The 21,252-nt window shown below is 40.6% G+C and overlaps 1 protein-coding gene across 1 annotated transcript in view; it reads right to left on the reverse strand.

Moving 5' to 3' along the window:
• nf1a (neurofibromin 1a) overlaps window positions 1-21,252 on the reverse strand; it is a 143,178-nt gene that overhangs the window by 97,849 nt on the left and 24,077 nt on the right. Inside the window, exons 3-15 of the mRNA XM_040036473.1 lie at window positions 16,475-16,558; window positions 14,762-14,958; window positions 8,718-8,824; window positions 8,497-8,564; window positions 8,330-8,405; window positions 7,494-7,651; window positions 7,228-7,401; window positions 3,769-3,897; window positions 3,578-3,652; window positions 3,352-3,483; window positions 2,984-3,121; window positions 2,725-2,838; window positions 1,863-1,942 (exon numbers count right to left, since the gene is read on the reverse strand). Coding sequence (XP_039892407.1) covers window positions 1,863-1,942; window positions 2,725-2,838; window positions 2,984-3,121; window positions 3,352-3,483; window positions 3,578-3,652; window positions 3,769-3,897; window positions 7,228-7,401; window positions 7,494-7,651; window positions 8,330-8,405; window positions 8,497-8,564; window positions 8,718-8,824; window positions 14,762-14,958; window positions 16,475-16,558 — 1,532 coding nt within the window. The remainder of the gene's footprint in view (window positions 1-1,862; window positions 1,943-2,724; window positions 2,839-2,983; window positions 3,122-3,351; window positions 3,484-3,577; window positions 3,653-3,768; window positions 3,898-7,227; window positions 7,402-7,493; window positions 7,652-8,329; window positions 8,406-8,496; window positions 8,565-8,717; window positions 8,825-14,761; window positions 14,959-16,474; window positions 16,559-21,252) is intronic.

Genomic DNA, 21,252 nt, shown 5'->3' on the forward strand with positions numbered 1-21,252 from the left:
TTAGTTACACCTGTTGAACTGTTTATTAGCACAAATATCTAATCATCCAATCACATGAAAGCAACTCAATGCATTTAGGGTCATACTGTGACAGATCATCATCATATCTCAATACCTGTAATATTTTCATTTAAGCTGTCCTGACTTAATTAACCAGTTCTAAAAAGATTAAAAGGGGCTATAGAGTCCCAATCAAAAGTTTTAGACCACTTGAAAAATAGCAAAAAAAATCATTTGTTGCATGGTTGGATCTGAACAAGATTCCAAGTAGAGCTTCAAAATCCAACAAGAAGAAATGGGAGTGAAACAAAGCATTTTTTGGAGCATGCAATTTATTGCAAACAAGACTTCAACTGAAACAGGCCGTTTTACAAGCTGATGAAAGGTTTAGGACCACACCTCTAAAAAACCCTGTAGACCCCCCAAATCAGAAATCAAAATTCCAAACATGAACTCGGTAATGAATAGCTCCACCGTTATTGTTGATCACTGCAAATTTTGTTGCAGGAATCCTTGATGCAAACATTTACATGAGGTAGGTGGGAACATTTCTCCAAGTGGTGAAGACGGGTGCATGAAGGGAATCTACTGTCTGGAACTGTTGTCCATTTTTGTAAACTTCCCTTGCCAGCTATCCCCAAAGGTTCTCAGTTGCATTGTAGATTGGGGGAACATGCAGGATGGTCCAAAAGAGTGATGGTATTGTCCTGGAAGAAGTCCCTTGTCCTGTGGGCATTGTGTACTGTAGTTGTTACCATACAGACCTGGGCCCTCAGTCATGAGGGATGTTCTCTGCAACATCTGGACATAGCCAGCGGCCGTTTGACGACCCTGTACCTCCTTATGCTGCCCCCTCCACTGTGGTGGGTAGAAAACAGCTCAGGTGGGATCTGCTTGTCATGCCAGTAACATTGGAAACAATCAGGACCATCGAAGTAAAAAAAATTTCACATCAGAGAATAAAACTTTCTTCCACCTTCCAATGTCCCATGTTTGGTGCTCTCTTGCAAAGTCCAACAGGTCTGCGGCGTTTAAGGAGACGTTTTTTGTTTTTGAAGCCCTTCAGTCTCAGATGCCATCTGATGATTATGGGGCTGCCTTCAGCACCAGTAACAGCCTTAATTTGGGTCGAGGATCGTCCAGTGTCTTGACAGACCCTCTCGCTCAGTGCTGGTGAAATTTTTGGGGGTCTTCCACTTGACTTTTTTGTTCCATAACCATCAGGATTCATTTAAGAAATCCTAAATTACTGTTTTGCTGCGTCCCACCTCAGCAGCGATGGTGTGTTGCGAGAGACCCTGCTTATGCAGTTCAACAACCCGACCACGTTCAAAAAGGGAAAGCTTTTTTGCCTTTGCCATCAGAACCTCATGACAGTGTGACTACTGGACAGAAGATGACAATGAATCCACATTTTTGCAAAACCTTTGATCAGCTGTTTCAGTTTAAGTTTTGCACGCTCAAAAAAATGTTTTGTCTCACTCCCATTTCCTCTTGTTGCATGTTCAAGTTCGACTTGGAACCTTTTTATGATTCAACCATGCAAAATATGATTTATTTTTTTTTTTTGCAATTTTTCAAGTGGTCTCAAACTTTTTATTGGGACTCTACTTTGTGTTATACTCTATGCCCCAGCATAGACTAGACATAATAATGTCCAAGAAGTTCCTGGCTTCAATGTCAAAAAATCTTCTAAAACATATTCAGCGGATGGATGTAATATTGTTTGTGTTATGAAATAAAAACAAATTCACTAAAAGGCAAGAAAATGAGTCACAACCCTTTGGGACATTGCTGAGTCTTGATGGGAATGATCAAATTTAAGATCTCTAGCTTCTTCATGAAAGATAAGACTGTTGTACCTAATGTCCCAAAATGTCTCTATGGGGGCATCAGGATTCCACAGCTCTATGTTCTCTGGTTGGTGCAGAACTAACAAAGCCTGGAAATCAAAAGAGCAAGAGGAAGGAGATTTTAGACTTAAGAGAAAGAACCAGGAAGAGGTAAAGATCAACAATAAAAAATAAAAAGATCAGTTCCTTTCTCTATTATAATAACTTGCATAAGATATTTACCACAATTCCAGAGACCGTGAGACTGTGTAAAATTTGAGACAAACCTCAAGAGATATCATCACTTTGGGTCAGAACTTTCAGAAAAAAGTATTTTTGAAATTGTTCTTTAGCCTTAAGCTGAATAAATAGCTTGAGCTGTGTGATCATATAAGTTCAACTAGCTCTTTCATTGTTTTTTCCTGTTTTATTTGTTTGTGTTTTCCACAGAACATATAAAACACTTTCTTAAATTGAAATAGGAGACAACAGCAATAATCAGTTGTCTCTAGTGAATTCTTGCTCCCACAGATGGATTCCACCTCTACAATCTTTGAATGGAGTTGTAGTTGGAGTCCTTGTTCTGCAGCTCAGCAAATCCCCGCAGCAGAACAAGAGCACCACGGCCAACTACAGCCAACAACTATGAAGTGTCTGTCTAACAGCAAGACAACAGACTTTAGAGAGAGAGAGCCGAATGGTATTAGGGATAGCAAAGTCCTGCTCAGCCTACCGACTGGCTAATAGCTGAATGTTATTAGTCATGTGAACATGCACATGTGTAAAACTGAAAGCATTTCAATAGATGAAAGGAGTTTTTTCCCTTTTATTCCTGCTTTTCATTTTAAATATCTGTAGGAAGTGCGCCGAGCATTGAGCATTGGACTCTGACCTCCATGGCTTCTTGTGAGAGCTGGGTACTGTTGGTTAGCGGCACCAGCTGCACAAGGCCAGTGATGAGCTCTGCTGTGCTGCTCTGCATCTCTGGAGCTTGTTTCACTGGATTCTGATACACAATGACACAAACAAAAATATGAGCATACTTGCAAAATATTGAAGTCGAAAGATATTTTTATACCAGTTTAAACAAAGAAAAATATCAGTTGTTTCTAGCTGATAAGACAGTCCAACATAAATGTAGAGGGACTCACATGCAACATGAGTTTGGGGTCAGCATGGATGAGTTTAACCAGAGCAAGGAGGAGGCACTTGTAACTTCGAGTGTCCAAATCTGTGGCTTTCTCTTTGAACTTAAGGCTGGTGGTTTTCTTTCCAATAAATGTTAGACTCTGTAGCAGGCAGCCGAGAGAGAGGCAGAGAGAGAGAAAAGACAATATAGCAGTAACTAGTAGCCAAGTGTAATTATATACATGTATAATTATATTGCAGAGTTGACTCTTTATTGTAATACTACAGTTTCTGTCTTTTGCCATGTTTAGTTGAGGCATGCTTTCTCTGACCTTCAGACAAGTTTGTTTAAATAAGTAAAACAGTTTACAATATCCTTATGCCTTCTCACCGGAGTCATGCGTAGGGGGGCATGTGTGCCAGTGCCTTGGGTTACACGGTTGAGGGTGTCTGAGAACATGAAGCGAAGCTCTCCAGAGTGGCAGTATACTGCATCAATCTTAGGCCACCAGTCCAGGTGGGACTGAAATAAAACACAGGACAAGAGATGACAAGTAAGTCACAGAACACTTCAAACTGTTGCAGGACCACTGATGTATGAGCCTATGCAAACTTACATTGTTGATTATTCTATGTAACGAGTTGACCAGGACAAAGTGAAAGGTGGAAGGGGATGACGAGGCCAGGCAGACCTATAAGACAAAGAGGAAGCACCCCGAGATTTACAGGAAACTTCTCATGTCATGCACCTTCAAACAAAGGTTAACATGCCATACAAGAAAATGAATATCACTTTTTTCCTGTCTACCTTAAAGTGCTGGTTGTTGTGAGGGTTAATGCGGAAACAGGACACAAAGCAATCCATCATGAGCTCCACATCAGCATTCTGACTGCCCGTTCCCCTCCAGAAGGGTTTGGCTGGGTTGAACAGCAGAGCCTGATGAAACACAGTCACTTGATGTCATTCACAAGCACATTTCTACAAAGACAAACTTCATCGCAACGTCCTTATAGATAAATATAATAAAGGGACCAGTTACAGCAGTTACAAATACTGTTATATACAAAACGTATAACATGTATAACATATGTAATAATAATGAATGAAGTAATATCTTTCAAAGCCTTTGGATGTTCTTTAAAGTCCGATCTGCATAATGATTGTTTAAGGATTGTCCTGAAAAACAGTAAAAGCCAACTGACTTGGAGCAAAGGCTGAGAAGGGGAACTGTCCTCAGCATCGCAACAAAGATGAAAATAAGACACACACACAATGCATTGACCTGCCTACTAACACACACACAGACAGCCAATGAAGACCAGCTTACACTCATAATCATAGTCATATAGTTCATCAGTGTGAAACACGCTTACTAACAAATACCGAGTTCATCCGTTTCAGTGCCACCAATCAGTGATCCGTCAATAAACTTGGTGGTTAATACAAGTGTAAAATGCTTGCAATATGAAGGCACTGATCTTTTATTTGGATCTTTCAAACATGCATTTCTGTTATCATGCTGTCCTGTCAACTTGCAGGGTTAAGATTTGACATGTAAACTAACCGAGTGTCATCATGTCAGGGGAACATAAAATAAAACACCAGTGAACAGAATGTTGCAGATGGTTAAATGTGACTCAGATCCACCGCTGTATGCATGTGAGTGGAGACTCAAACAAACTGCTGTTATTCCTGCTTCTGATGAACTGGTGAAGCTTGCACACCAACACACACACACCTTATATACAATCTCATCCATATATAAGCTTTTTATGTTTTATGTTTGTTTAAGTGTAACACTGAGGACTGTGGAAGCCCAGCAATTTCAAATTCCTGTGTATGATCTGTATGTATAGTTTTTGACATTGAAGCTAAATTTGACTTTGATTACATGGTAACAAACTTGCTACATGTAACAGCACATGGGAAGGGAGCTAATGAGCAGTTCGAGAGAGAAAAAACAGTGTCTATTTGACAAAAGATAAGTGTACAGCCAGGGTAATTCTCACTGAACTGTTTTTATAGACTACATGACGGCATTTCACGCGTTTCTCTTTCAAAGACTGAACAAAACGATTGGGGCTGCGGCTAACATAAATGCAACAGTACAAACAGTTGAAAGAAACTGACGTTCCAGGGGTAAAACATCGCAAATTAGGTGTTCAGGAAGCATCTAACAACAAATGTTTGTGTTGCAAACAACCGCCACACCATATTGCCAGTTTCACCAAGCAAATACATTGCTGTGTTGAGGCCTAAACCAGGCCCCAACACTTTTTAACGGTGGACTTGAAGAAACCCTGTCAGGTTTTATCCCTCTGGAGGGGTCCACATTTTTTGATCGGTCGATGACTTAATAATCTGTTCTCCTTTTAAGTGGGCTTGTGAGATTGAAACTAAAGGGCTATAAAATACCTCACTAAGAACAGCCACAAGTGAGCTTCAGAGAAACTCACCTTTCTGGGACACATGTTCACACCACATGGTCAGACCCTCTGTCTAAAAAGGATTGCAGTGATCCAACCCATTCCAAAGTCACAAAGATTTTTATTGATTTATTTATTTTATTGATGTATTTATGTATTCATTGTTTGTCTTTTGGAATGAATGTAACTGGAGCCTTGTCGTCTCGTCTCTCTATAAACTGTACTGTATACAGCAGAAATGACAATAAAGTTTGATTTTTTGCTATGACATCATATGTATGTCATATACATGCTGCCGAGAGGCTCCATCATCAGCAATGATACATCGGAGGGGAATGACTGGACATGATAGACTAAAACAATGACAAGACCAGCGGGCCTTCCTCCACCTGCAAGCAGTGGCAGCTGAAAAGAATTTCTAGCTTCACATGAGCTTGTGGGCAATCCAGACTCAATCTTTTATCTGCCACATTCTGTGTCACTGATCGCACTGAGAATAAACTATATTTACTAGCTGCTTCCTGGTTTTGGCATCACACTGTATTATTGAAAAATGCCAAATATCACAGTGAAAAGATGTACTGTTTTAAACCTAGCATCACTTCTCCCCACAGAAGAAATCAAGAATGCCATGTGTCCGTTATTCAGCTTGGAGGGAGTTACAGTGAGAACTCAGTACGCTCGACATGAGGCGAGGAGACGAGGCGCTGTGCCTGTTGTCCACTGAGCAGCAAAGAAATCTGAAGACTCATCACACTCTAAAATCAGACAGATAAGACTGTGCATACGCCAGTAACCTGAGCAGCAAGCAGTTTGAACTTTTACATGGATGCTCAGACAAGTGACACGTTTAAAACAAGTTAAATATTAGGAAGAGGATCAACTTTGTTAAATACTTTGAAGGGCAACCGCAAGAACTAAAACTTGAAGTAATCTGGTGCTCTGCACATTTTTTCTAAGATCAAGGTTTTGTCCATTTAAGATTTTGATAGGTGAAGTCATTTTACATATTTATGTTATTTGGATGCTAGAAGTGTTAAAGTCTCAAAGTCTCACAACAAAAATACAGAGTGGATAAATTACATTTATTAGAAACAGGAAAGATTAACTAATTCTTCTAGACATCGACTCAAAGCTGTATGAGAGCAAATAGATGCGACTAGTCTCATGACTTGGCAAAACATAATCGCTTAAACTCTACGCGCGAATCTGATATTTTTGGAGGGTTTTCCTTTGTATTATTACTGATATTTTTCGCTGAGAATGTCTGATTAAAAATAACCAAAAGGACTGAAATGTGATGGAAAATATGTACTTTAGCTCATCAAACCACTATGTACTATTGATATGTAATTATAACTTTATTGTACAAAGAAGGAGTGAATGAAGACAGGAAAACAACTGACTGTAAACTTTGCTCAAGGCCATGACATCATTATCTAGCTGGTGCCTACATGATGGTGAGAATTTCCCTCCCAACCACTGAATAGACAAAGACTGTATCCAGACAATGGCTATAAAGAAGCTGCTATAATTTTGCCTTTTGGTCAATGCTGGTACAAATTCTGTATATTGATCCTTTTGCAAAGTTTTGAACTTTCTTTCAATAAATCTCAGAAAATCAGTTTGGTTTCGATGCTCAAACTATTTCTCCCAAAATATGTACACCCATTTAGAAACATATTTGAGTGATAACTTATGTCCAGTATGTAGGCACGATGTGTGCGTTCATCTTTGATGTGTAAAGATTCATTACATATTTGCTATGTAATAATAAACAGTATTAACACAACCTAAGATTGAACAAACAGGATGAATGCTTTTCAGAAAGTGGTCAGACCTTGAGATCCATGACAATGGACTGGACCAGGAGGAAAATGGTGGAATGATCTTCCCAGTTGATGTAAGTAGAGGCTTTACAAAGTTTGACACAGGCAATGGCAGCACTTTCCATCAGCTGTTTGCTTCCACCTTGCCCTGCTAAAGCTTTCCGTAAACTGTCCAGAAAAAGTTTCTGCAGATACAAAATGACAGAAAAGTGTGTATGTAATTAAAATGTGACTGGAATCAAACTCTGTTTTATCTCTGCGTGTTCTTCTGTCACACCTTGTTAGCCTTGCTTTCTTCCACTGTGTCTTTGGAGATTGTGTGTGTAATCTCTGGACAGAGTATGAGGAGGATTATCTGCAGTGGCCACACTGCTGCCTTCCTCTTGGTACTCTCTGCAAAACTGTCCACCAGGTCAAACAACTTCTCTGCAGCTTCTGTACAAAGACATAAATACACACATTTAATGCCAGGAACATTGCCAGTCAATTTTTTAAGCCACTATCATGTATGTTAAATTTGAAATAAAACGTACAGCTGACAGAATTTTTCATTACTTATATATTCTAGAACATTAGAAAAACATCTAGAAAATTAAAAGAATCTTTTGATGGCTATTGAACTACTCTTCAACTACTTCTACTTACAAAGGGACCTGTCATCTTTTACTGCTGCTACTGTTTCCATTCAACCATCAGCTGAACCAGCAGTAGTAGTGATGTCACTTGTAGAATGCCATTCAAAAACTTTTATTGTTCTTACTGATTATTTTAAACATATATCGCTGGAGAGAATAGAACACTTCTACAGTACATCAAATGTGCCATCAGTATATTCAAACACTGCCAATGCATACAGTACCACTGCACACCCTCTGTACCACTTACTAAGCAGGCATGGAAGCTTTTTCTCTAACAGACTAAATCAGCTCAGCTGCTACAAGATAGCTGTTTGATATTGTCTGTGTGTGTGTTTCATTATTACTATTACTAAAAACAGTTGTAATAATACACAATCATATCAACCGTTCTAACAAAATAACTTCCCAGATATGGGGGTAATTATTTCTTCTCCATCATCTTATATATTAATATTATATTTAACTCTTTTCATACCTGCCATATCTGACTGTGGTCGCTGGTACAGCATGGTGAACTCATCTGGGTAACACTCCACCCAGTTCCAAAATGCCTGAAAAAAAGAAAAAGACGTGTCACATTTGCATTATTCACTGATATCATGCTTAAAATTATTTTGCACTTTTACAAAGAGAAAAAATTACCTTCTCTAAACTGCTGATGACTGCAAGCTGGGCAGGCTTCTTTAGAGCTCTGAACTTCATTACAGTTTCTAAGAGAAGAAAGCCAAACAGAATTTTTTCTTTAACATCTCTATTTCATAATTTCTCAATAAAAAACGAATTTTATTCTTCTACTAATTCCGTAGTGTGTTTACGAATAGTAAAGCCCCAAATGTAAACCTGTAAGTGCATTAGAAACGAACCTTGTAACAGCCTCTTCAGCTTAGAGCAGTCCACATTGATGTACTGCATGAGCTCTATGTCATGAACATCAACGTTATCCTCTGAGCAGACGGTCAGCTCTTGAAGCCTGAAAAGACAAGGAGTGAATTCTGCTGTTCAGCAGTTACAAAGAACAAGGCATAAAGAAAAGAGAGCTTAAAACATTAATCTGGAAATCAGAGGTACTCTCTGCTGACCAAATAACTGAATATTCATTATTCATACTACAGCATAACCCTATAATATTATAGGAATGGACCCTATGCCAATAAAACTTAATTTGATATAATAATCATATTAAAAAAGAACTATAAAAATTTCATGAGTTATCAACTATATTCAGCAAATGTGTGATACATGACACATATCCCATAATTTGTAAATGCTCCATGTCTTGAAATAAATCAAGACTCAGATAAATCCAGACTAGTTTACCCTGCCCAGGATAAGGTTACCAACCCCCCACCCTGAACCCACGTCTTAGGAGGGCGCTTGAAGGAGAGACCTGGTGGCCGGGCCCAAGTCTCAGGAGGAACATCAAGAGCAGACCCTGAAGAGTCAAAAGACTGAGTTCCTGGCAATCTGAATCTTGGCTAAAGTATAGTTCAAGGACCTCCACAACCCCACTGACACATCTTCCATAGAGGAAGCAGAGTTTAGAACGAGGGGGACAATTGACTTGGGGGTAAGGCTATTGAGGTAGTTGAACAATTCTCTGGTGGCAGGACCTCTAGTGGATGAGATTCACCCCAAGTTTCTCGAAGCCACGGTTGTCTTGGCTGACACACCTCTGCAGCAGCACCCCTGGATAGGCATTCAGTCCGATCTTTAAGATGGGGATGGGGGTGTGTGTTCCAAATATAGAGGGATAACACTCCTCAGCTTTTGGGCAGACCTATGGCAGGGTGCTGGAAACGAGAGTTCATCCATTTGTTGAACCTGGGATTCAGGAGGGACAATGAGGTTTCTGTCCTGGTGGTGGAACGCTGGATCAGCTCTTTATCCTCACAAGGATATTCAAGGGGGTGTGGAAGATTGAACGCAACCAGTCTACATGTGTTTTGTGGAGTTGGAGAAAGCATTCAACTGCAACTTTCGGGGTATCCTATGGGGGGTGTTTTGGGAATATGAGGGATAGCCATAGCCAGGTGATAAAAGGCCTCAGAATTTAATCTTTGCTTTTTGCAGATGATGTAGTTCTGTTGGTTTCATGTGCTCCAGTTTGGACTGGAGCGGTTCACAGCAAAGTTTGTAACAGTAGGAGTGATATCTAGCACCTCCAAATTTGAGGCCATGGCCACTAAATGGTAGTGTGTCGACTCCACAGGATGAAATAAGATGCACCTGAGATCAATTTTGAATGTCATGGCAAGGGCTGTGATTAGTTATGCACAAGTTAGATTTCTGTTTTTTATTTTTAATACTTGTGCAAGAATTTCAAGCAAACATTTTTCACATTGTTATCATGGAGTACTGTGCGTAAAATTGGGAGGTGAAAAATGACTTTATTCCATTTTGGAGAAAGTTTTTAACATGACATGAATGTGCAACAAGTGCTTTGAATACTTTCTGAATAAAGTATGCATGCACTACATTACACCATTAGAAAGACAAAAGACACAGCAGAGAAAGCTTTCAACTCACTAAACTTTCAATCTGGTTCCAACCAAACACCAAGACACACTTAGATGATCCAGTACATCTTGACCTGAGAACATATACCAATAGGTCTGTATATAGTGTAAGTTTGCTTAGCCAAGGAGGCTCACAAGTAAGTTTTTTCTGAGGTACCAGCCAGGTTTCGTTCGTGGAAAAAAAAAAATTGATTCAGTTTAAAATGCTAACCACACAAAGGATGTTTGTACATTTAAGACACAACACCCTAAACAGTGAATAAAAACAAACCCAATGCAATTTCCTATACACCAAGAAATATGTTCAACACTCACCCACAAAAACAATACAAAATGCCATTAACCAGTAAATTCATTCCACAAGGAGTCCATAACATCAGTAATAAGGAGTTATGGTAAATGGCCTGCATTTGTATAGCGCTTTTCTAGTCCCTAAGGACCCCAAAGCGCTTCACACTACATTCAGTCATTCACCCATTCACACACACATTCACACACAGGCGATGGCAGCTACATTGTAGCCTGGGGCGCACTGACAGAGGCGAGGCTGCCGGACACAGGTGCCACCGGGCCCTCTGACCACCACCAGTAGGCAAACATGGGGTTAGTATCTTGCCCAAGGATATTTGGCATGCAGCCAGGAGGCAGCCTGGGATCGAACCACCGACCTTCTGATTAGTGGCTGACCTGCTCTGCCACCTGAGCTACAGCCACCCTGAGTTGCTTGAGTTCACTCACAAAAGTGAAGACAAAAAACCAGAGTGGATTCCATATTAGATCTTCAGTTCATTCTTTGTTACTAAAAAAAGTTGCACAATCAAAACTCTACCTCAGGTTCTCCAATCCCCATGAAGCAAAACAAGGAAATGAGCCCAGCACATTCAAAGTATCCTGAAGCTTTCATTTGTTTACTGTATTTCACACCCAAATAAGCTGTCACTGAGACCAACTAGGTTTAAACAGCTGGTCTGACTTACTGCACCAGAGTCAGTCTGGGTCATACTTCTGGCGATTCAGCATTTTATTTCAGTGGAGTGGCCCAAAAGAAGGCTAGCCCTACCGTGGATTTACTGGATATCGAGGATAAATGATGCAGAGTTTCAGCTGGAGGTTAATCTGACTGTTTCCTTTCTGGCGTCTTCCATCGCGAGTCCTGGCCCATAAAAAAGGAACATCTGTGTACAGTATAGTATACAGGAATATCTGTGTATGGCCTGGTAGTCCACAAGTCAAACTGGGACATTCCCCCTAGCGCGGCTGAGCATGACCAAGCTAAGATCGTGTGTGACTTAAGAGATACAGACAGATAAACTGGTGATGGCTAACCATCGGCACACGGTAGTGGTGGACAAGCAGAAGAAGACGGCTGTAGCGACAGATGTATCTATACCGACCGATAGCGACATTAGAGGAAAGGAAAACAAATAGCTCGAGAAATACCAAGGGCTGACAGAAGAGCTCAGAGAGAATTTTGGTCTCATCTGATCACACTATGTTCTCTCAGTATTTCACAAGCTTGTCTAAATGTTGTTCAAGAAAATTCTAAATGCGCTTCAACATTCTTTTTCTACAGCAATGGAGTCTTGCGTGGTGAGTGTGCATACAGGCCCTAGCGGTTGAGTGCATTACTTATTGTGTTCTTTGAGTGAGTAGGTTTGATATCTGTGTAACCAACTGTATCAAATATTTTCCTGTTAGATACTCCCTGCAACATTCTGCATACCCTTCTGTTTGTTGCTTGGTTTGTGGAGGCACTGATTTTTCTGACTTATACCAAGCCAATATATATTACTCGTAGATGATTTATTTATCGACCGTCTTTCATAAGACATGGTTCTGATTGCATATTATTACTGTGTGTCGTGGTCATGTGGCTTTTGACAGGTGATATAAGATGGCACTGCTCTGTATTTCATTGTACAATGAAGAGTACATGTGCTCAAAACATGATACACTAGATGGAATAAGTAAGGAAATTTGAGGTTGAAAAGAACAAACTTAATTCTTTTCCATGTTCATGTTTTTTTGGCCCTGGAGGATGTGCGTGGCTTTTTTTCCCCCCCTGTTGTTGTCTTAGATTTATTTACCTTTAATTAAACCTCTCTGATAAGGATGAATAACAAATGGTATGATTTTATATAGTTCAGATGCAAAAGCTAAGAACTCAATAATTAGATTGCTGGGTGGGTTTAGTTTCACAAGCAGTGTGATGAAAGCTTGATTTATACTTGGTGGGAATCTCTAGGTGGTTTTAAAATCTAAAATTATTGTAATAAAATAAATAGCACTATAGGTTCTATAACTTTCTGTAGTCCCGAATGGATGTCTACATGTTGAAAACAACAAGCACGATAAGTCCGGTTTTACGATAAAATCTAAATTTGGTATGACTATCTTTGTACTTCAATACAGCAAGAACAGCCTGAACTCTCTTGTTATTTATTTCTTTATTTATTTAGTCTTTAGGAATAGTTCCACAGGCTTTTTGAAGGATGTTACAAAGCTCTTCTTTGAGGTTTGGGCTTTGGCGAGGCCAAACACTGATAGTTTTCCACTGTGCAATAATAGAGAGGAAAAAATAATTAATGGACCTAATATAGCCTAGAGACTTACTGGACAAGATTCCCCAAAAAATTCTTTATTGTTGGCACGTTTATTGCCTGAAGCCCCAAGTCAAGGGATTACTAAGGATAATAATACAGGGTGCATTAAAAAGAATCATCTGGTTTCAAAGGCTTTATATTTTAAAGTAGTTCGCCTTGTAATCGGAAGGTTGCCGGTTCGAGCCCCGGCTCGGACAGTCTCGGTCTTTGTGTCCTTGGGCAAGACACTTCACCCGTTGCCTACTGGTGGTGGTCAGAGGGCCGGTGGCGCCAGTGTCCGGCAGCCTCGCCTCTGTCAGTGCCATCACCAGTGTGTGAATGGGTGGATGACTGGTTGTGTAAAGCGCTTTGGGGTCCTTAGGGACTAGTAAAGCGCTATACAAATACAGGCCATTTACCAATGTTCACAAGTGCTCAATGTGTCCCTCTCTGGACCCATGCTATATGTTTAAAGTATTTGTTGAGTCAAGTCAGAGAAGAGCCAAGGGCTCAGAGATGAGCTTGAGAAGATGTGGAGGGTGAAGTTAACAGTGGTCACATTAGTAATCGGAGCCCTAGGTGTCCGTCCCTGGTACTTCATTTACATCATCTACTAAATCTTCCAAGTGTACTTCACGTAGTCTTGGTAACCAGCTACAGAGGATCCAGGTTTCAAGCTTCGCCATGATCTTATCTTTTAGTTCAGTTCTTCAATCGCCCCCTACAGCTGTAGCATGAGTGTTGTACCTTGTGAATCTCTAGCCATGAGAGCAATCCTTTCTTCCGAATGATAGAAAACAGAGCTACTAGTTGTTTCGCCGTTAATGTGGATGCTGGGTATCAAAGACTCCATAAGGCCCTCATCCTACTCATGTAACCCCTTCCGCAGGGGTTACTTGCATAGTAGCATTCAAATAGCGCTCTATTTTTGTCACTTGCCCACCGATGCCGTCTGGTTCCAGTCGCCCACTTCTAATCAGCATGCCCTGGTTCCTCGACACCTGATGCGGACCTTGTTAATCCAGGCGACTTCCGAGCCGGTATGGCTTCACATTTATCTCTGTCACTCATGTCTGCGGTAGGCTTGGTTAGCATGAGGGGTCTAGCCGTGTGTGTGTGTGTGTGTGTGTGTGTGTATATAGACACATTTTGCAATGACGCTTAAAACTGATCTCAGGTGCATCGTTTTCATTGATCATCTGTCAGATGCAATCAGATCAGATCATCTGCAACTTGATTGCAATCCACCTGGCATAAAGGTATAAATTCAGGCAACTGGACTTGGATTTAGAAAGACACACGCCTGTGTATATAAAGTTCCCATTGATGACAGTGTATGTGAGAGCACTAGCCAATCCATGATGTCAATCCATCCAATCCATGTCAAGCCTTCCAATCCATGATTATTCTGTTATGCAACATTATTTTTAATATGTCTACAAGAATGTCAAGGAATCTTTTTCACTTTGTCACAGGGTATTGTGTGTAAAATTTTGGAGAAAGTGCTGTGAATACTTGCACCGTATATATTGCTTAATTTTTTTTATTAGACCTTCAAACAGTTTAGAAATCTGTCAAAGACACGTTTGAAACTAAAAATTATCTAATTCACTGAACTAAATTCACACTTTTAAAAAAAAAAAAAAAATTTGAGCAGGCACATTGGACTTCTTTGAGAAGTTAGAAATTCATTCAACTCATTAAAGATTTGATATATTTTTTCAACCTCAAACCCTCTAGGCCACTGGTTTATTTCTTTTCATTTTATATATTTACACAACAAATGACAGACTTAGGTGAATGTGCTACCTGGTCGAAATGCGGCTAAAAACGGCGCTGAAGTTGTTGGAGCTCAGAGAGAAGAGGACAGCCGAAGCTGAGGCTCGTAGCTCAGCAGCATGCTGGTGCTGGTGCCCCTCACGATACGTGTGAATGAAATGGCAGATCTCTGGCAGCAGCTGTTTGACCAGCATGGTTTCATCCAGACGCAAGCAGTCCTTGGATTGCTGAGAAGGGAAAACAAAGAGGAGGGCAATCAACAAAAGGGCTACATGATGTTTCAATGATGTGAAATGGCATTTTGATTGGGAAGCTATTTGAAATTACAAACACAGCCCTAGCACAAACTACTGAGAAGTACCAGGCTTCAGTCATTTTTGTGAAAGCCAAAGGTAAACCAATCCCAGGGTCATGGGGAGCAAGATTCATGAAAGAGAAGTGTACTTAGGGGTTTGTGTCTGCATGAGGGGAAACAGCAACAGAGACACTGAATAATTTCTGAGTTACACTACATAATAATAGTAGAAATAGTAGTGATGGTGAAGCCTAAATTTGACGGACAACAACTTGCCACTATACCCCAGATATTCAATGTGTCTGTTACAGTTTCTACTCACACAAAGTCAAATCAAATCTTTGATGTTCTTGCACTATATACTATTACAACCATTTGCCCCCTTCCTGATTTCTTAGTTTGTCATATATTTCTCACATGTTTCAGGTCATCAAACAAAGTCTAATACTAGATAAAGATAAGCCAAGTAAATACAAAAAAAGCTCCTAAAGGATTTAATTTATTAAGGCAAAAAAAAGTGCCCCAAACCTACATGGCCCTCGAATGTTGGCACTCTTAGCACCAAGAACTGCTAAAGAAATTGGTTGAAAAGTTTGACCCAATGTCTTGGTGTCATTGTGCTTCAGAGGGGTTTGTAGTTAACAACCTATGGTCTAGATTTAACACATAAGCACAAATCTCCTGTTAGATGGTAAGAAATTGATTTTCCTGTACTGACAAAGTCTGTAACTAGACTTATTACTCGAGTTTCTCCTTTGTTCTACAGCCAAATATTTCTGCAAGAGTCTAACAAGTGAATAGTGTTCCAGTGATACAAAGTTATCCAGTGAACATGTTGACTTAAACAAACTAAACACATATTGCATTGGGGTGTAGTGGTTACAATATATTAAAATATATTAAAAGAACAACATTCGTCTCTGAGATGAAGCCTAGTAGAGTAGAAGAAGTTATAAAATGATATTGAATGGAAGTGAATGTACTTCAAATTTTTACTGAAGCACAGTATATATCAACTGAGTTAACTTCTACCAATTCCACCGGTAATTTTAATAAAATATATTTAATGTGTTAAAATGAATATACTTAATGTAAGCTCTATTATATCTATATTATACAGTCAAAGTGAAATAAAGCAAGTCTCATGAACTACATTATCTACATTTTGCTGAACAAAGCTGCTGGTGTCACGGCTGCTATGCAGCAGGAGTGGCACTTCATAGGTTAGACTGTCTCATTTAATTGGCCCTCAAGATCACAAGCGTTACACTGTATTATAGTGCCATCTACTGACAAATTACGGAAAGAAAATTTCACTGTCAAATCAATGTTGCCTTAGTTAGATATGGTCTTCAATAAGATGAGGTCACTTAGACATAACTAAGTTTGCTCAAGTGAATTTTTTTTCCTGACAGAACAAAACCATATTGTGAGAGGGTAAAGCTCACCCCAGCCAGGCACTTCTTCAGGGTATCTAGAATGATGAGCTGAGAGAGGTAGAGGTTCTTCTCAGATGCTTCTCCAAATATCCGCTGTGAAGACAGGCACAGTCATAACATCACTGAATTAGATCTTAAATCTTAGGGTGTTTTCATACCTATGCTTTTTAGTCTGCTTAAATCAAATTTTCATTCTTTTTTCTGCTGTTGTGAACTTAATTTTCGCAGATGTGAACACAGTAAATTCACTTAGGCGTAAGGCAAAAACAACCACACTGGGACCCTTTGGGGTGATCTCAGTCCAGTTCTGAACTCCAGAGTAATTACTTTATGGTGGTACGCCATAAAGTAATTACTCTAATGCAGACTTCTCCCACAACTCCACCCCGTGCTTCCTGCAGAAGTTCTGACAACTCTGCAATATTAGGCCTCATCACTGATGGGGACAACAGGGAGTACAGAGAACTGACCCAAGATTTTGTGGACTGGTGCCAGCAGAAATACCTCCAGATCAACACTAGAAAAACCAAGGAGCTGGTGGTAGACTTCCACAGGCACAGGTTGGGAGATTCTGACAGCACTGAGCAGCTCCTTCAGTGGCAGGCTGCTGCACCCACGATGTGGGACGGCGAGATTTCGCATGTCTCTCCTTCCTACTGCTGTCAGACTCTACAGCATGGTCTCTGCAGATGACCACACATGTGCAGACAGACACACATCCTGTACACAACTGTAACTGTCTCCCTGATGTGCAATATTACCAAAGGCAATTTACCTACTATAACAGAGCACTTTATTCTATTTTATAATAGTATTTTATTCTTGAGGAATAGTATGTTATTCTATTTTATCTTATCATATTCTTTTGTGTTTTTCTTAAGTTTTACTGCTCTTAAACTTGTACTTTCTGCCATGACCAAAAGATTTCCCATGTGTGGGACTAAAAGGTTTATTTTATCTTATGTGACAGATTACCATAGAGCAGAGTGCATGAACTGTAGTAACTAGCCTTAAACTCAATCAAGGGTTAATCTGAGAAGCAACAAGGTTCAAATTCAAATTCAAATTTTATTTGTCACATACACAGTCATACACAGCACGATATGCAGTGAAATGCTTACACAACTGCTCGTGACCTAAAGAAAAATGAAAAGGCTATGAATAAGATAGGAAATAAATATGAAAAGGGTAAATTTAACTAGGAAGGAATAAAATAAAATAAAATAAAAATATAAAAATTAAAGTTAAAAATGAAATAACTGTACAACATAAATTAGAATGAAGGGTAAATTTAACTGGGGAAGAATAAGATAAAATATATAAATTAAAGTTGAAAATAAAATAACTGTACAACAAAATACACAATATAGAACTATATAAGAATGTATGAAGAAATATAAATAAATATATACACAATAACAGCAGCTGTACAAGTATTAAATAGAAATGAAGAATATAATGTCCATGTTGTGCAATCCACATTTGTAAGTGTCTTGTGCAGTGCAAATATGCTTAAAGTGATTTAAGTGATGAAGTGAAAACAAAGTCCAGAATGTCCAGTGTGTGTGTAAGAACTGTATGTGTGGGTCAGTACTGTGTGGTGGTGTGATTGAGAGACCGTATCGCCTGCGGGAAGAAGCTCCTCCTCAGTCTCTCTGTGTTGGTCTTCAGGGAGCGGAATCGCTTTCCTGACCTCAACAGAGAGAACAGTCTGTTGTTGGGATGGCTGAGGTCCTTCACCATCTTCCTGGCCTTGGTCCAGCACCGCCTGCTGTAGATTGAGTGCAGGTCAGGGAGCTCGGAGCGGATGGTGCGCTCAGCTGACCGCACAACCCTCTGTAGAGCTCGTCTGTCCTGCATGGTGCTGTTCCCGAACCAGGTTAAGATGTTTCCCGCCAGGATGCTCTCTATGGTGCACGAGTAAAAGTTCCTGAGCACCTTGGAGGGCAGTTGGAAGTCTCTCAAGCGTCTGAGGTGGTAGAGACGCTGTCGGGCCTTTTTCACCACGGTGTTGATGTGACAGGACCATGACAGGTCCTGCGTGATGTGAACTCCGAGGTATTTGAAGCTGTCCACTCTCTCCACTGGGCACTCGTTGATGACGGGGGTCTGGTAGTTCCTCTCCTGCTTAGTGCTGAAGTCCACTATCAGCTCCTTTGTCTTACTGACGTTTAGAAGGAGGTTGTTCCTCTGGCACCAGTTCTCCAGATTCCTAATCTCCTTCAGGTAGGCCGTCTCGTTGTTATCAGAGATCAGGCCCACCACGACGGTGTCGTCAGCAAACTTGATGATGGTGGTGGAGCTGGTAGTGGCCACACAGTCATATGTGTACAGAGAGTACAGCAGGGGGCTCAGAACACACCCCTGGGGGGCTCCAGTGCTGAGAGTGGTGGAGGCTGAGACATGTCCGCCCATCCTTACTGCCTGTGGTCTGCCAGTTAGGAAGTTGGAGATCCACTGACACATAGATGAGCTGAGTCCCAGATGCTCCAGCTTGGTGGTGAGTGTGGAGGGAATTATGGTGTTAAATGCAGAGCTGTAGTCTATGAAGAGCATTTTAACATAATTCCCCCTTCTAGTGTCCAAGTGAGTGAGTGATGTGTGGAGGAGATGAGAGATGGCATCGTCTGTGGAACGATTTGGACGGTAAGCGAACTGTAGTGGGTCCAGTGTGTCTGGTAGTGAAGAAATGATGAAGTCACTGACCAGGCATTCAAAGCACTTCATCACTACTGAGGTGAGGGCTACAGGGTGATAGTCATTGAGAGAAGCAGGGTGGGGTTTCTTCGGGACAGGAACAATGATGGACTCATTGTTTTGCATTGCTTTACTGATAATTACTTGGACAACTACCTTTGTCAGCACCTTCCTGTATTTGCACCATTGTCCCTGCCCCTAACATATCTGGCCAATAAGAAGACTGGATGTTACCATGTGGTTAGTCGTGACGTATTTCAGTTTGCTTGCACTTTTCTATGTGCAAAAACAAAACAAACAACAAAGTAAGCTACAAACTTACAAACTCAACTTATTTGGATTTCACAGCACTTGTTATACATGTTCAAACTTTGGACCATATATTTTTATGTTTTATTAATATTATTTCAAAATTTTCAAGATTTCCTCATAAACCAGCCTCAATTAGTCCGGAGTGAGGACCGCTCCTCAGTGGAGAGGGTGATCTCCTACTGCCTGGGTGTTTGGTACACTGGGGCCACTACTGAGAACAGGATGGCTGCGCAGACACCCGAAAAATCATTGGCTGCCCTCTGCCACCTCTGGAGATCATTACCAGATCCTCCTGTCTCAGGAAACCCAGGGCCATCACAGGGACCCCTGAATGACCCGCTGCCATACCACACCTCCAGACTCACAAACAACTTCTCCCCATGTAAACAAACGTTATCCCCCCCCACACTCCACTCACTCACCTCACGAATCTGGGCCATGGTCTTAGGCTACGTTCACACTGCATGTCTTAATGCTCAATTCCGATTTTTTGATCAAATCTGATTTTTTTGTCTGCTTGTTCACACTACAAATAAAATGTGACAGCAAACGCGCTCTAGTGTGAAGCTTCAAAGCGGCCCGCATGCACAAAAGAAGACATCACACACAACGCGCTCTGTTTAGACCCAGAGCAAACAGTATTGTTTGACTGATGGCCCTTAATATCAAGACTTGTTTCGGACTTTACGTTTCCCAATTTTGCTTTAAGTTATAAAGTTATTTTGTTATTTACAAATGGCCTAATAATTATCCTTATTGCTGTTTTAGAGAGGAGTGGTGCTTCAAAGGATAGTTAGAAATGTCTGTCAGAATCTGCAGATTATACAGTACAAATAAAATGTTCACGTTTCTCCAACGTTGTCTTCCCAACAGTTTCACTAACATCTACACTGGATGGCCAGGAAGCGTTCACAATGTCTTCTCGGGCGCTGATAATTGGCGTCTGTCTTGTGTCAGTGATGTAAAAGACAGATTTAATGCAACATGACCATCAAACAGCAGACGCTTTCTAAAACATCAGATATGTATCGGATTCAGTACCACATACGAAAGTGGCCCAGGTCAGATTTGAAAATATCGGATTTGTGCCGTTCACACTGTCATACCATGATCGGATATGGGTTGCATAGGGTCAAAAAAGTCGGATTTGATGCGCTTTCGCCTGCAGTGTGAACGTAGCCTAATTAACCCTCGTCTATGCACTACTTCCAATGTTTGCCTTTCTTATATTTTTCTACACTGTGTTCACAACTATTAGGCAAGTTGTATTTTTGAGGATCAATTTCTTTACTGAACAACTATACTTTACTGAAAAAAAAAAAAAAAAATATATATATATATATATATATATATATATATATATATATATATATATATATATATATATATATATATATATATATAACACCCAGCACGCCCCTGCGGGCGGTTTATCCTTCAAGCTCGGGTCCTCTACCAGAGGCCTGGGAGCTTGAGGGTCCTGCGCAGTATCTTAGCTGTTCCCAGGACTGCGCTCTTCTGGACAGAGATCTCCGATGTTGTTCCCGGGATCTGCTGGAGCCACTCGCCTAGCTTGGGAGTCACCGCACCTAGTGCTCCGATTACCAAGGGGACCACCGTTACCTTCACCCTCCACATCCTCTCGAGCTCTTCTCTGAGCCCTTGGTATTTCTCCAGCTTCTCGTGTTCCTTCTTCCTGATATTGCTGTCATTTGGAACCGCTACATCGATCACTACGGCCGTCTGCTTCTGTTTGTCTACCACCACTATGTCCGGTT

Source organism: Simochromis diagramma, unplaced genomic scaffold (genome assembly GCF_900408965.1).
Source record: "Simochromis diagramma unplaced genomic scaffold, fSimDia1.1 OVJJ01000324.1, whole genome shotgun sequence".
Taxonomy (NCBI): Eukaryota; Metazoa; Chordata; class Actinopteri; order Cichliformes; family Cichlidae; genus Simochromis; species Simochromis diagramma.